Source organism: Loxodonta africana, chromosome 2 (assembly GCF_030014295.1).
Source record: "Loxodonta africana isolate mLoxAfr1 chromosome 2, mLoxAfr1.hap2, whole genome shotgun sequence".
NCBI classification, from domain to species: Eukaryota; Metazoa; Chordata; class Mammalia; order Proboscidea; family Elephantidae; genus Loxodonta; species Loxodonta africana.
In genome coordinates, this window is record NC_087343.1 from 196821442 (window position 1) to 196836733 (window position 15292).

Below are 15292 nucleotides of genomic sequence, written 5' to 3' on the forward strand. Positions count from 1 at the left end.
AATCTTCATCTGTAGTATTATCAACTTAATTAAACTTTTATTTGTGTTTCTCAATGACTTTTTTTTTAGAATCATTATTACAGTTTTGGCACAGTTTCTAAATAGTTGTTATATTGTATGTGTCACTATGTATTGCATTTTCAGTATCACATGGCTGTACATGCACTTTGCGTATTTAATTATTCTAGCATAATTTGTTTAGCAGTTCTGTTATTGGATATTAACTTTTTATTTTAATAACTGGGTTAAATGTTTTTTTCTACGGTTGTTATTTGAATTATTTTCTTCAGGTTAAAATATGGGAATGGATTAGTAGTTATTTTCACCTTGCTGGTTCATGGTAGAGCAGGTGTTACTTTTCCTGTCTCATGGCTTCGGAAACCGAGGCTGAATTAACAGATTTGTTTAAGATGACACGATTAGTAATGGAATCAGAAGATAGAATTCATATTACTGTTTTCCTTGGTTGTGTGAATCTTGGCTTTTTTCTTTCCTGCTACCACTCATGTTCTTTCTCCTCTATTGTTTTATGGCTATACTTCCTGATAATGCAGTGTGGTTCTTTTCGGAGGCAATATGAGGGAAAGATAGAACCAACACTGTGTCATAGATTGATTATGGCTGAATTTGTCATAAAGCATGTAATAATCCTGGGGTTTTATTGTTATTGGTATTGTAAGGTAGTAGTTAAGAGTTTGCATTCTGGAGTTGGGATGCCCCAGTTTCAGTCTTGGGTCTGCCACTTACTAACTATATGATTGTAACCAAAAAACCAAACCAGTTGCCGTGGAGTCAATTTTGACTTACTGTAACCCCACGTGTTTCAGAGTAGAATTGTGCTCCATAGGGTTTTCATTGGCTGTGATCTTTGGAAGTAGCTTGCCAGGTCTTTCTTTTAAGACACCTCTGGGTGGGTTCCAACTGCCAACCTTTCAGTTAATAGCCCACCTTTTAATTATTTGTGCTACCCAGGAACTCATATGATGGTAACATATAGTAAAGTAGGGATAATAATACAGTATTTACCTTAATAGGATTAAAAGAGACACTGCCTGGCACATAATAGCCATCAAGTAAATGTTAGTTACTGTATTTAAAGTCATTTAGGGCTTGAATAAACAAGCAAGCTTCATATTTAACAGTGATTGCCAAATACTTTATATTTAAATGATCGCAAATCAAATTATATCAGAAGTTTACGAGAACCTACTCAGATTGTACTTTTTAATACAGGCCAATAAAAAGATTTGTTTTCCCTTTGGGCCTTAGTATCTTGCTTTTAAAGTTTCAAAGCCAACTGGCTTTGGAATCATTCTTTCTGATAATTTACTAACTGACAACAGGCAAAACTAGCTCTTTGGGGCTTTTATTTAATAAGCTGTAGTTTGTGTCTTGCTCCTAGACAGCTCTATATAAATGAAGAACTAATCATAATGTTTTCAGTGGGCATTCTGTGATACTTAGCTTACTTTCATCTGAAAGAGGTGTCTTAAAGACGAATGGTAACTTACTAATCATCTAATTGAGCTCTGTCCTTCTTTAGTATTCTTGAGATAGGATATCATTCATCATTTATTTGAATGATTTCAGTGAGTTAGTTCAGCAAATTCTTCATTGAACGCTAGCTCTATTCCAGGTGGCTACTTTTTTAGGCACTAAGAAAGGAAGATTGAGCCTAAGAAGGAGTTCATATGCCTTTTTCAAGACATGGTGCTTACAGAAAATGAAAATATTTATATGACCTTCTAGGGTAAGCCCTGGTGATACAATGGTTAAGAATCAGGCTGTTAACAAGAAAGGTTAATAATCCACCCAGTGGTTCTGCAGTCAAGAAAACCCTGTGGGGCAGTTCTACTTTGTAACACATGGGGTTGCCATGAGTTAGAATTGACTTGTCGGCACCTAACAACAACGAAAGTGTAATTAGAGGAGGTTGCTTTTAAGTCAAGTCTCTAGCTGTTTCTTTTGGTTGCCCAGAAAATTGAGGGAATCCCTACTTCAGCACACTAGCAACTCATTCGTGGCACACCAGGTGAGCACCTCAGGCCTACTCAAGCCAGGAGATTATACCATTTATTGAGTGTGGGCCCTAAAGGCATGCACACAAGTTTAGACCTGAGATGGAAGCATTTCCATCACAAATCAATTAGGCGTATTACTTTTGGAAAAAGATTCGGTTCTAAGAATCTTCATTCATATTACATTCTGTGTGAACAGTGACCCATGGAGTTCTATGGTGCAATGTTCTGGATGCATCTTCCTTGTGCATCCTGGGAGAAGTCTAGGTTCATTACATTGACACTGCTAGATTCTTGTATATGGCTTTCAGGATCATTACATTAGAGCCATTATTGTCCCTTAACTAATAAAAATATCTTTTTTTGAGAAGTATGTAGAATATCACAAGCAGAAGAGACCACAGTGTGTTGACATTGTTAAAAATTCTTTATGTAGCTTCCTCATTCTTGTCTTTTTTTTTTCCTTTTATTCTTATGATGTGATCCAGGTACTAGGGCAATGATGTCATTTTCCTGCGATGAATCTGTTTATCCGTGATTTTATTCTCTAGCTCTTCATAAATCAAAATGGCTTAATATTTTTCCCCCCAAATTAGATAAACTGCTTCTGTAATATGAGTAGAAATTAAGAGCTACTACTGTCGACGGCACTGGCACTGGGACTGTATCCGTGGCTAAGTGCTATGGCTGCTAACCGAAAAGTTGGCAGTTCAAATCTACAAGGGCTCTTTGGAAACTCTATGGGGCAGTCCCGTTAGGGTCGCTATGAGTCAGAATTGACTCGACAGCAACGAGTTCGTTTTTTTGTTTTGTTTTGGTACTATATGCAAGGCTACTACTGTATACAGGAAAGGTAACTTAGTTTTTTTGGTAGTTGTTAGGCCAGACTGTTTTCATCTAGATTTTTTAAGGCACTGCTTTTTCAGAAGGCTAGTAGAAAGATGATAACACTGTTTCAAGTGGTTTTGATTCTCATTGATTTTCCCTTGTTTTGTCTGCCTAAAGTGTCAACCCAAGAAAAAGTCTACGCCACTGAAGTATGAAGTTGGAGATCTCATTTGGGCAAAATTCAAGAGACGTCCGTGGTGGCCCTGCAGGATTTGTTCTGATCCGTTGATTAACACACACTCAAAAATGAAAGGTAATACTTCCACCTAATTTATACATGATAAAATACAGTATTGAAACATTGACTTGCAGCTGCCTTTACTATAGCCCAATTTTTGTTGCCTTTAGTAATAATCCATTTTATCTTTCCAGCATTTCATGAATGAATTGTTATAAACATTTTATGTTTTTATTTTTAAGAATTTGTTTTACTTTATGATTAAAAAAATGTCAAGTATTCTAGCTGTAGACTCCAGAAAAATGTTAGGCTTAGTACAATTATGTTTCTCCTTACATCTTTAGGTTTATATAATTTTTGATAGTTTTAAAGCTAAAATAACTAAATGCTTATGAGTTATTTTGAATTTTAAAGTGTTGATTTAGAGTTTTTCCTTTAATTACTGTAGGTTGTTTCTTATTTAATTCTTCCATTTGAATTTCAGATACCTTATCTTTAAAATAGCTGTAAAAGTAGGGGCTGAAATTTGATATTGCACTCCCTTTTTTCTATTAAAATGGTTTTGTGATTTTATTCTAGTTTTAAAATATGTAATTCAGTTTCTGAATAGGTTATATATTTACAAGATTCAAAAAAATTAAAATGCTCCCTCCTTTCCTCTGTTCTGCTCCACTCTCTACCCTTCTTTGTAATAAGTAACCAATTGTTATTAATGTGTTTTTCCAGATTTTCTTTATTTAAGTCCAAATATATATTCACACCCTCCTTTCCCTAATTATTTTAAAATGAAAGTAGCATACTATAGATACTGTTCTGTGACTTTGTTTTTTCACTTCTTGGAGGCTTTTCCATGTATGTGCGTTGAAAACTTCCTTATTTTTACAGCTGCATAATTTTTCACTTTTTAAATGTGCTATGCTTTATATAACCAGTCCCCTGTTGATGGACATTTAGGCTGTTTCTAATCTTGTGTTGCAAAGACCATACCCTCAACGAGATGGATTGACACAGTGGCTGCGGCAGTGGGCTGAAGCTTAGCAACAATTGTGAGGATGGTGCAGGACTGGGCAGTTTTTCGTTCTCTTGGGCGTAGGGCCGCTCTGAGTATTGGAACTGACTCGACGCCACCTGACAACAACAAGTGTGTGTAACAGAGGTGCCTAACCTGGACTTTGGGAGGAAAGTGTCCAGGGGTGGCTTCTCTAATCAAGTTATCATTGATCTGAAACTTCAGAGGATGAGTTAGGAGTTAATTAGGGAAAGGAGGAGAAGATGGTTCCAGGCACAGAAAATAGTATGTGGTCCGACCCTGAGAGGTCTGCAGCCCATACAGTGGTATAGAGAATGTCACACTATGAGTCTGGGGAAGAAGATATGGGCCAAATTATGCAGTGCTTTATGGATTTCATTAAAAATGTTGTATTTTATCATAAGAAAAATGGGATACTATTAAAGCGTTGTGAGCAGGGAGTGACATGATCTGATACGTGCTCGTAAAAAAGTTGACGCTGGCTGCACTGTGGAAAATGCATTGGGGATTGGCACAAATAAATAAGGGGAGACTGATGAAAGATGGAATCAGAAAATGTGATTTCTGAGAACAGTCTCAGAGGACATAAAATCAGTATTGCTTGGTAATGGATTAGAAAATGGGGTGTAAAGAAGGAAGTTCTGAGGTTGTTTAACGCCCAGGTTTGTAGATCTATGAATGGCTCCTATCTTTTTACTTTCACCACTGGCTGGATAGTGTTGCCATTTACTAGGTGAACACTGGAACATCTGTAACCTGGAGGTGCCATCTGCTCATTGATATGAATTGGAACCTTGAGTATGACATGGATGAGATGGCCTTGGTGCAAAATATATAGTGAGAAAAAAAGTGCCTTTGAGAAAGCCAACATCTGAGGTCTGTATGAAGGAGACTGAGCTTGCTAAAGAGATGGAGAAGAATCAGGTAGAAATGGAAAAGAAAAACCAGGGGAATGTAGTATCTAGTGACTAGGGAAGATGTGATCCAGTTGGTTGAGTGCTACTGATGACAGACCAAATAATATGGTCCATCAGGTATGAGAAATGGCAATCATGGTGACCTTTTTTTGTGGTATTGTTGTGGCAGAAGTTGGATAAGAGTGAGTTGAGGAAATGGAGACAGGTGGATAAAAGGGAATGCCACAGATAAAGAGGTTATGGGGTTCAGAAGGATTTTTTTTTTTTTAACATAAATTGTTCTTTATGAATGGATGTGCATAAAATCCCATGTAAGAGAAGTGTGTACATATATGTATATTTTTTTAATTGTGCTTTGTGTGAAAGCTTACAATTCAAGTCAGTTTCTTATACAAAAACTTATATACGCATTGTTATGTGACCCTAGTTGCTTTTCCTAAGCACACTCCTCCTCTCCACCCTTATTTCCACTGTCTATTTAACCAGCTTCTGTCCCCCTCTGCCTTCTCATCTCAGTTCCAGACAGGAGAGGCCCACATAGTCTCATGTGTCTACTTGAGGTAACAAGCACACTCCTTGCCAGTATCATTTTATGTCTTATAGTCCAGTCTAATCGTTGCCTGAAGAGTTGGCTTCGGGAATGGTTTTAGTTTTGGGCTATCAGAGTTCCAGGGCCGTGACCTCTGGAATCCCTCCCGTCTCAGTCAGACCATTAAGTCTGGTCTTTTTACTAGAATTTGAGGTTTGCATCCCACTTTTCTCCTGCTGCATCAGGGATTCTCTGTTGTTTTCCCTGTCACGGCAGTCATTGGTGGTAGCTGGGCACCGTCTAGTTCTTCCAGTCTCAGGCTGATGGAGTCTCAGGCTTAGGTGGCCCTTTCTGTCTCTTGGGCTCCTATTTTCCTTGTGTCTTTGATGTTCTTCATTCTTCTTTGCCCCAGGCGGGTTGAGACCAAGTGATGCACATTAGATGGCCACTTGCTAGTGTTTAAGACCCCAGATGCCGCTCACCAAAGTGGGATGCAGAACATTTTCTTAATACACTTTGTTATGCCACATGACCTAGATGTCTCCTGAAACCATGGTCCTCAGACCCCCGCCCCTGCTACTCTGTCCCTCAGAGTGTTTGGTTATATTCAGGAAACTTCTTAGCTTTTGATTTAGTCCAGTTTTGCTGACTTCCCCTGTATTGTGTGTTGTTCTTCCCTTCACCTAAAATAATTCTTGTCTACTATCTAGTGAATACCCCTCTACCTCCCTTCTCACCCTCATAACCATCAAAGAATGTTCTGTGTTTAAAACTTTTCTTGAGTTCTTACAACAGTGGTCTCATACAATATTTGTCCTTTTGTGACTAATTTCACTCAGCATAATGCCTTCCAGATTCCTCCAAGTTTATGAGATATTTCACAGATTCATTGTTATTTTTTATCATTGAGTAGTATTCCATTGTGTGAAAATACCATAGTTTGTTTATTCATTATTGTTTATTCATCCGTTGATGTGCACCCTGGTTGCTTCCATCTTTTTGCTGTTGTAAGCAGTGCAGTGATGAACATGGGTGTGCATATATCTTGTTCGTGTGAGAGCTCTCACATCTCTAGGATATATTCCAAGGAGTGGGATTGCTGGATTGTATGGTAGTTCTATTTTTAGCTTTTTAAGGAAGTGCCAAATCGATTTCCAAAGTGGTTGTACCATTTTACATTCCCACCAGCAGAGTATAAGTGTTCCAGTCTTTCCACAACCTCTCCAACATTTATTATTTTGTGTTTTTTTGATTAATGCCTGCATTGTTCAGATGAGATAGTATCTCAATGTAGTTTTGATTTGCATTTCTCTAATGGCTAATGATCTTGAGCCATTTCCTCATGTATCAGAAGGATTTTTAAAAGTGGGAATGAGAGAAGGCAGAGTGGGCAGAAGCTGCCTGAATGGACACGGGGAATACAGTGTGGAGAGAAGGCGTGTGTGGTCTCATTAGGGGGAGATCAACTAGGAGTACATAACCAGAACCTAGTGCTGTTGAGTTGATACCGACTCATAGTGACCCTATAGGACAGAGTAGAACTGCCTGTTTCCAAGGAACGCCTGGCAGATTCGAACTGCTGACCCTTTGGTTAGCAGCTGTAGCTCTTAACCACTACGCCACCAGGGTTTCCTAGCAAGGTGTATATAAATTTTTGTATGAGAGACTGACTTGATATGTAAACTTTAACTTAAAGCACAATAAAAAAGAAAAAAAAGACGAGAGGTGAACTTTGGCATGAGATGCCACCTGGGTTCAAATCAGGAACTGCCACTTACTTGCTGCCATACTGTGAGCAAGTTATTTAAGGCTTCTAAATTCAGTTTCCTCATCAGAAACATAGGAATTATAATGCTTACCTCAAATAACCATGGGAAGGATTGAAGGAGACAGTATAGATAATTCACCAGCACGTACTAAGCATTCAGAAAGCTAGTTCTTTTCTCCTGAGTGGAAGGCAGATACCGTTGAGAGAACCGTGGCTCCTTTTTAAGTTTTAGAAAAGCGGTAATGAAACTCCTCCAAGATACAAACAACTAAGAGAAACAGAGACACCACCTGTCATGGATTAAATTGGCTAGGCTATGATTCCCAGTATTATGTGATTGTCCGCTATTTTGTCATCTGATGTGATTTTCCTTTATGTTGTAAATCATACCTCTGTGATGTTAATGACCTGGGATTAGCAGCAGTTAGTTACGTTAATGAGGCAGGACTCAGTCTACAAGATTAGGTTTTGTCTTGAGTCAGTCTCTTTTGAGATATAAACAAGAGAAGCAAGCAGAAAGGGGAACCTCATACCACCAAGAAACAAGAGCCAGGAGAATAGTGCATCCTTTGGACCCCAGGTCCCAGAGCTGAGGAGCCCCTCAGCTGGGGAAGATGGGTGACAAGGACCTTCCCCCAGAGCCCACAGAGAGAGAAAGCTTCCCTCTGGAGCTGGCATCCTGCATTCAGACTTCTAGCCTCCTAGACTGTGAGAGAATAGATTTCTCTTTGTTAAAGCCAAAAAAAAAAAGTGAGAATGATCATGCAGTTAGTGCTGATGGCAAGAACCCTGGAGATAGGGAAAGGCTGAAGACAGGGGTAATATGGGATGAAAGATGGGATCATAATATGTGATTTCTGATAAGGGAATGTGTGGATGGGATTCACATCACAGGTAGAGGAATTGACCTCCATGGGAGTAGGAACACCCCTCTAGTGAACAAAGGAAATTGGTGAGGATACTCATTACTTGTATGGATACTTGGAATTCCTATCTGGCCAGTTTGTTCCGAGTCACACCAGATAGCAAGTGCCATTACTGGCAGGAAGATACCATGTTTTTTCCTGCTATAAAAGGTTAAAACTATAAAATTCAAGAGAGCTGCCCAGAAAGGATGAGCTCCTTACTGGAGAAATGATAAAACACATTAAAATGGATCTGTTTTACCTTATAGCTAGTTATTTCATATTACTTAACTTTTTTTCATTTTCTCTGTGTGTTATGCATGATTTATTTTTGTTTTCTTTTCACTGTGGTTTCTGGCAAGTTGCAGTCAGCCGAGTTCTGGAAAAATGGTCTTAGTAGTCACTCTCAGTAGTTACTCTCCAGTTTTCTGTTTTCCTTTTTCTGCCCCATCGTAGGCAATAACCTGATGGCATCACCAGTCTTGCTATTGACATTGCCCACTTGTCCATAGGAAATGTTGAATGACTGTTGTCAGAGTGCTCCTGTTCCCCGCCATGCTGAAACTCTGACCACTGTTAATGCCTGGCTCCTTCATAGCAGTGTAATCTCTCCCGTCCAGCTTTTTATTTTGAATGTTTTGAAACTACACAAAAGTTACAGAGTAGTACAGTCAGCACCCATATATACTTAAATTTTCCCCAGTTATTATTTTTCACTAATTATTAATTGATAGCAGTGTAAACATCCAGAATTACAGTGCAATGTTCATATTATTGTGATGATCATGTTTATTGTTAGCTAAGCCACATATTTCAGATTTTCTTTTAAAGTCATTTACTTTTATCAGATACAGTACATATAGTTTAAAAAATTAAGTGGTTAATTCTGCAAATCTTGTTAGGAAAAACAGTACATTGCTGCACCCCTCCCTGCAAACACCTTCAGCTCTTAGCTGGATTTTTTAAAATATATTTCTGTATCTCAAAATTCCATCCTTCTAGATTATTTGACACATTGAAATTTGGGGTTTAGTCATTTTTCTTCCCTTCATTGGGTCCTGCCTCCCACCCTGCCCCCGGTACCCTTCTCTCTTCCCTATTAGAGTTATAATTGTAATTTTGATTAGGAATTCAGTATGTATATTATTATGTTAACGCTCTACACAGCTGAACCCTCTAGTGTCCTACTGCTTACTTTGCCTTTCACAACCTTCTCTTTTTTCTCTAATTTTGTGTGTGTGTGTGTGTGTGTAAGTAAAGAGGGAAGATTCTTAGTTCGTCTTACTAATTCAAAGTATGCCAGTTCATTTTTCATATTCTCCACATGGTCTGATATAGCTGATATTTTGTCATTTTCATCATTTCGAAGAAATCTAACCTAACCCAAATCCAAACCTTGTGCCATTGAGTTGATTCTGACTCATGGTGACATCTTTTACAGAGTAGAACGGCTTCATGGGGTTTTTTTGGTCTGTAATCTTAATGGAAGCAGATCACCAGGCCTTTCCTTCGCAGCACCACTGGGCGAGTTTGAACCACCAAGCTTTAGGTTAGTAGTTGATAGCAAACTGTTTGTATCACCACTCTTACATTCTCCGCTAATCTGCCCTAGTTGCTTTCTCTGCCTAGTGAACAACTGTCATCTAGGGACTTCCCTTCAGCTTTCTCTTGTATTAGATTCTGTGTCCTTCTTGTTTCTGTTTTACTCATACGTTTTGAATGTAGAGCAAATCCTTCAATAGTTTTCTGAGAAAGAAAGTATGGGAGGTAATTTTTTGACACCTTGCGTTGTCTGAAACTATATTTATTCTCTTCCCATACTGGTTTAGTAGTTTGGCTGCATTATATGAAAATATCTTTATTCTCTTCCCATACTTGTTTGATGTTTTGGTTGGTATAAAATGCTAGGCTAGAAATCATTGTTGCTCAGAATTTTGAGGGTATTGCTCTATTGTCTTCTAGTTTCCAGAGTTGCTGTTAAGCCTGAAATCGTTCTGGTTCTTGATCCTTTGTGGGTTTTTTTTCCTTCTTTCTCTGAGATCTTGCAGATTTTTCTTTTTGTCCCTAGAGTTCACAAGGATATACTTTGCTGTTAGTCTGTTTTCATTATTGTATTGGGTACTTAAAGTGGGCTCTTTTGATCTACAAATTTAGTTTCTTCAGTTTGGGAGTATTTTCTTGAATTATTTCATTGATTATTTTCTTTCCACTGTTCTTATTTTCAGAAATTGACCTTTCTGCACTGTACTTCGTCATTTTTCATTTTCTTTGTTCTTTTGCTGCATTTTTGTTGTTTTGCTCTACTTCGTATGAAGTTTTCTCAGTTTTGTCTTTTGAGTCTTTTTTCAGTTCTGCATTTCTGTTGTTATGTTTTTAATTTTCATGACTTTCTTTTTGTTCCTCGCATCTTGTTTTATGAATGCAGTATCCTCTCGTTTCTGAGGATATCGATGATAGCTTTTTTGAAATGTTCTCTACATAGTTTGTTCCATGTTCTTTTTTTCTTCACACTTGTTCTCTATCTTTTGTGTTTGAGGCTTTCCTCAGATGTTTGTTCAAGATGAGAGAGGGACTAAAAAGCATATTGGCACTTCTGAATGTGTGGAACTTACCCACCTTTAATTTCTTTGAACAGTGAGGTGTCCTTCCCCCAACCCCTTGTTAGTATCTTCTCCATTTTTTTTTTTTTTTTCTTCACTTGATGAGATTTCTGAGAGAAGAGTCTTAGTCTCCTGCCTAGAGATTAAGAGATTGGCTGTCAATGTTTGGGAAATTCAGTGCAGGAAGGTGATTAGGTGGTTTTAGTAATCGGTTCATTCACTCCCTTTGTTCTTTTTTTTTTTTAAAACCTGTTCAGTAGATTTTCTTTATTCTAAATCAATTAGTTAATTTAAAAAATTGACACATGAATTCCCTCTGCTTTTGATACTGTTACATTCCTTGACTGCACCATGTTGCTCAGTCTAGAGACTTCTGTTCTACACCCTGTAGTAGACAAATCTCTAGTCAACTTAACAGTGGAGGAGGAGTGGAGACAATAATTTGGTGGTTTGGGGTATGGCAAGGAGGAGGAAATTTAAGTTTTCAGTGCTGCTTGACAGCTTTCAGTTGATCCTCCCTATTTTATCCTTCCAAACTCTGAAGGTACCGGGTGCTGCCAACTCCTGAGCCTTTTGCAGATGCTGTGGTGTGCAGATATGGTTGGTTCTTGGATTTGCTCACTGATGACTTAGAATTTGGCATTCTTGGCTCTAATTAGTTACCATAACACTTACCCATTTGCTTTCCATTTTCCAAAATTTTGCAGCATACCTGTTTAGCTATGTAATTCATGCTTAGCCCTTCTCTATTGTTTTCCCCGTTTTTATGGGTTTAAAATCTCTTTAACTTGTTTTTAAAGCCTTAGTGGATTAGGAGAGGGAGTGAATTTCAACATATTTGCTCAGTTCTCCATCTTTACCTAGAAGTGCTATAAATTCATCTTCAACAGACTTTTAGCCTATCTTGCTTTTAGACTTGCTTTCATATACTTCTCCTGCTGGGGTGTGTGGCAGTCTGGGGTGTAAGTCATGTTTCTTCTCAGCTTTTTCTTGCTGGCTTATGATTCAACTCTCTTGGGTTTGGCTCTTATCACTGTATCTCTCAGTCTGCTCAAATTTTTATTGTTGTTTCTTATCCTGTACTTTTTGTCCTTTTTGCTTTTTCCTTTTTAAAAAATGCCTTTACTGTTGTTTTAGTGGGGTTACAGAGGAGAGCAAAACTAAATTTGTGTATTAAGTCTACTTCAGCATTTTTCGGTAATAGTTTTTAAAAAGATTCTTCTTAACCTGGTTTATTAGAGCAAGGAGTTAGTGTGGCTCTCTATAGGACAAAAAAAACACTTAAAACCAGTCGTCCTTGAGTCGATTTGGACTTATGGGGACCTCATGTGTGTCAGAATAGAATTGTGCTCCATAGGGTTTTCCGTGACTGAGTTTTCTGAAGTAGATCATCAGGCTTTTCTTCTGAGCTGCCTCTGGGTGGACTCGAACCGCAAATGTTTCTGTTACCAGCCTCTCCCTTAACTATTTGCATCACCCGGGGACATCTGTAGGTCTAAAAGGAACTAATACCTCAGTATACTTAATATTTTATTGCCATGAGAAGGGTCCTAGGGACACAGTGGTTAAGTACTCAGCTGCTAACTGAAAGGTCAGTGGTTTGAACCCACCAGCGACTCAGTCGGAGAAAGATGTGGTCTGCTTCTGCAAAGCCTTGGAAACTCAATAGGACAGTCCTGCCTTGTCCTATAGGGTCGCTATGAGCAGAATCGACTTGTTGGTACACAATAACAGCATTGTCCTAAGAACCCTACCTATAACTTTTTCTCTTCTGTGGCACCTGTTATCTTCCCTTCATAACCAGGAGTCATATTCTCCACTTTCAGATGTTCCACTCATTTATTTATTTTTTTTAATTGTTCTTTAAGTTAAAGTTTACAGCTCAAGTTAATTTCTCATACAAAGATTTATGCACACATTGTTATGTGACCCTAGTTGCTCTCCCTAAAATGTGACAGCACACTCCTTTCCACCCTGAATTTCCCATGTTCATCCAACCAGCTCCTGTCCCTTTTTGCCTTCTCATCTTGCTCCTGGAAACGAGCTGCCCATTTAGTCTCTTCTTGAGTATCATTTTATGTCTTATAGTCAAGTCTCATCTTCGAAGAGTTGGCTTTAGGAATGGTTTCAGTTCTGGGCTAACAGAGAATCTGGGAGCCATGTCTTCTGGGGCCCCTCCAGTCTCAGTCAGACCATTAACTGTGTTCTTTTTACTAGAATTTGAATCCTGTACCTCATTTTTCTCCTGCTCCTTCAGGGACTCTCTGTTGTGGTCCCTGTCACAGCGATGCTTGGTGGTAGCCAGGCAACGTCTGGTACTTCCTGTCTCATGCTGATGGAATCTCTGGCATATGTGGTTCATTCTTTCTCTTAGGCTCCTATTTCCTTGTGTCTTTGGTGTTCTTCGTTCTCCTTTGCTCCAGGTGGATTGGGACCAATTGATGCATCTTAGATGGCCGTGTGATACCTTTTAAGGCCCCAGACACCGCTCAGCAAAGTGGGATGCAGAATATTTTCTTAATACACTTTGTTATGCCACATGACCTAGAAGTCCCCTGAAACCATGGTCTCCAGACCCCCGCCCATACTGCTCTGTCCCTCGAAATGTTTGGTTGTATTCAGGAAACTTCTTAGCTTTTGGTTTAGTCCAGTTGTGTTGACTTCCCCTGTATTGTCCTTCCCTTCACTTAAGATAATTCTTGGCTACTATCTATCTAGTGAATGCCCCCCTCTCCCTCTCCACCCTCGTAACCATCAAAGAATGTTTTCTTCTGTGTTTAAATCTTTTCTTGAGTTTTTGTAATAGTGGTCTCATACAATATTTGTCCTTTGGTGACTAATTTCACTCAGGATAATGCCTTCCAGATTCCTCCATGTTACGAAATCTTTCATGGATTCATCATTGTTCTTTATCAATACGTAGTATTTATTCCATTGTGTGAATACACCATAATTTATTTATCAATTCATCCGTTGATGGGCACCATGGTTGCTTCCATCTTTTTGCTATTGTAGACAGTGCCACAGTGAGCATGGTGTGGCTGTATCTGTTTGTGTAAAGTCTCTTATTTCTCTGGGATATATTCCAAGGAGTGGGACTGCTGGATCGTATGGTAGTTCTATTTCTGGTCTTTAAAGGAAGTACCAAATCAATTTCCAAAGTGGTTGTACCATTTTACATCCCCACCAGCAGTATGTAAGTGTTCCAGTCTCTCTACAACCTCTCCCACATTTATTATTTTGTTGGATTAATGCCAGCCTTGTTGGAATGAGATGGAATCTCATAGTTTTGATTTGCATTTCTCTAATGGCTAATGGCCGTGAGCATTTCCTCATGTATCTGTCCTCTTCAGTGACGTGCCCGTTCATATCCTTTGCCCATTTTTTAATTGGGTTATTTGTCTTTTTGTTGCTGAGGTTTTGCAGTATCTTGTAGATTTTTAGAGATTAGACGCTGATCGGATTTGTTGTAGCCAAAGGTTTTTTTCCCAGTGTGTAGGTTGTCATTTTACTCTTTTGATGAAGCCTTTTGATGAGCATAAGTATTTGATTTTTAGGAGCTCCCAGTTGTCTAGTTTCCTTCTGTTGTTCGTACATTGTTAGTGATGTTTTGTATTCTGTTTATGCCATGTATCAGGGCTCCTAGCGTTGGTTCTATTTTTTCTTCCATGATCTTTATCATTTTAGATTTTATATTTAGGCCTTTGATCCATTTCGAGTTAACCTTTTGTATGTGGTGTGAGGCTTGGGTCTTGTTTCATTTTTTTTGTAGATGGATATCCAGTTATGCCAGCATCATTTGTTAAAGAGACCGTCTTTTCCCCAATTAATGGACTTTGGGCCTTTGTCAATATCAGCCGCTCATAGGTGGATGAATTTATGTTTTGATTCCCAATTCTCCTCCAATGGTCAATGTATATGTCATTTTACCAGTACCAGGGTGTTCTGACTATTGTGGCAGTATAATAGATTCCAAAATCAGGTAGTGTGAGGCTTCCCACTTTGTTCTTCAGTAATCTTTGCTTATCTGGGGCGTCTTCCCTTTTTATATGAAGTTGGTGATTTGTTTCTCCATCTCATTAAAAAAGCCGTTGGAATTTGGATCGGGATTGCATTGTATCTGTAGATCACTTTGGGTAGAATAGACATTTTCACAATGTTGAGTCTTCCTATCCACAACCAAGGTATGTTTCTCCACTTGTGTAGCTCTCTTTTGGTTTCTTGCAGTAGTGTCTTGTAGTTTTCTTTGTATAGGTCTTTTATGTCTCTGGTAAGATTTATTCCTAAGAATTTTATCTTCTTGGGGGCTATTGTAAATGGTATTGATTTGGTGATTTCCTCTTCAAAGTTTTCTTTGTTGGTGTAGAGGAATCGACTGATTTTTGCATATTTATCTCGTATCCTGTTGCTTTGCCGTACTCTTCTGTTAGTTCCGTTAGTTTTCTTGAGGATTCTTTAG

At 38.6% G+C, this 15292-nt stretch overlaps 1 protein-coding gene across 8 annotated transcripts in view; it reads left to right on the plus strand.

The window, feature by feature from the left end:
• Positions 1-15292, plus strand: part of NSD1 (nuclear receptor binding SET domain protein 1) — a 209389-nt gene that overhangs the window by 86216 nt on the left and 107881 nt on the right. For all 8 annotated transcript variants that reach the window (XM_023551797.2, XM_023551818.2, XM_003404684.4 and 5 more), the window contains one exon: positions 3024-3159. In XM_023551797.2, coding sequence (XP_023407565.1) covers positions 3024-3159 — 136 coding nt within the window. The remainder of the gene's footprint in view (positions 1-3023; positions 3160-15292) is intronic.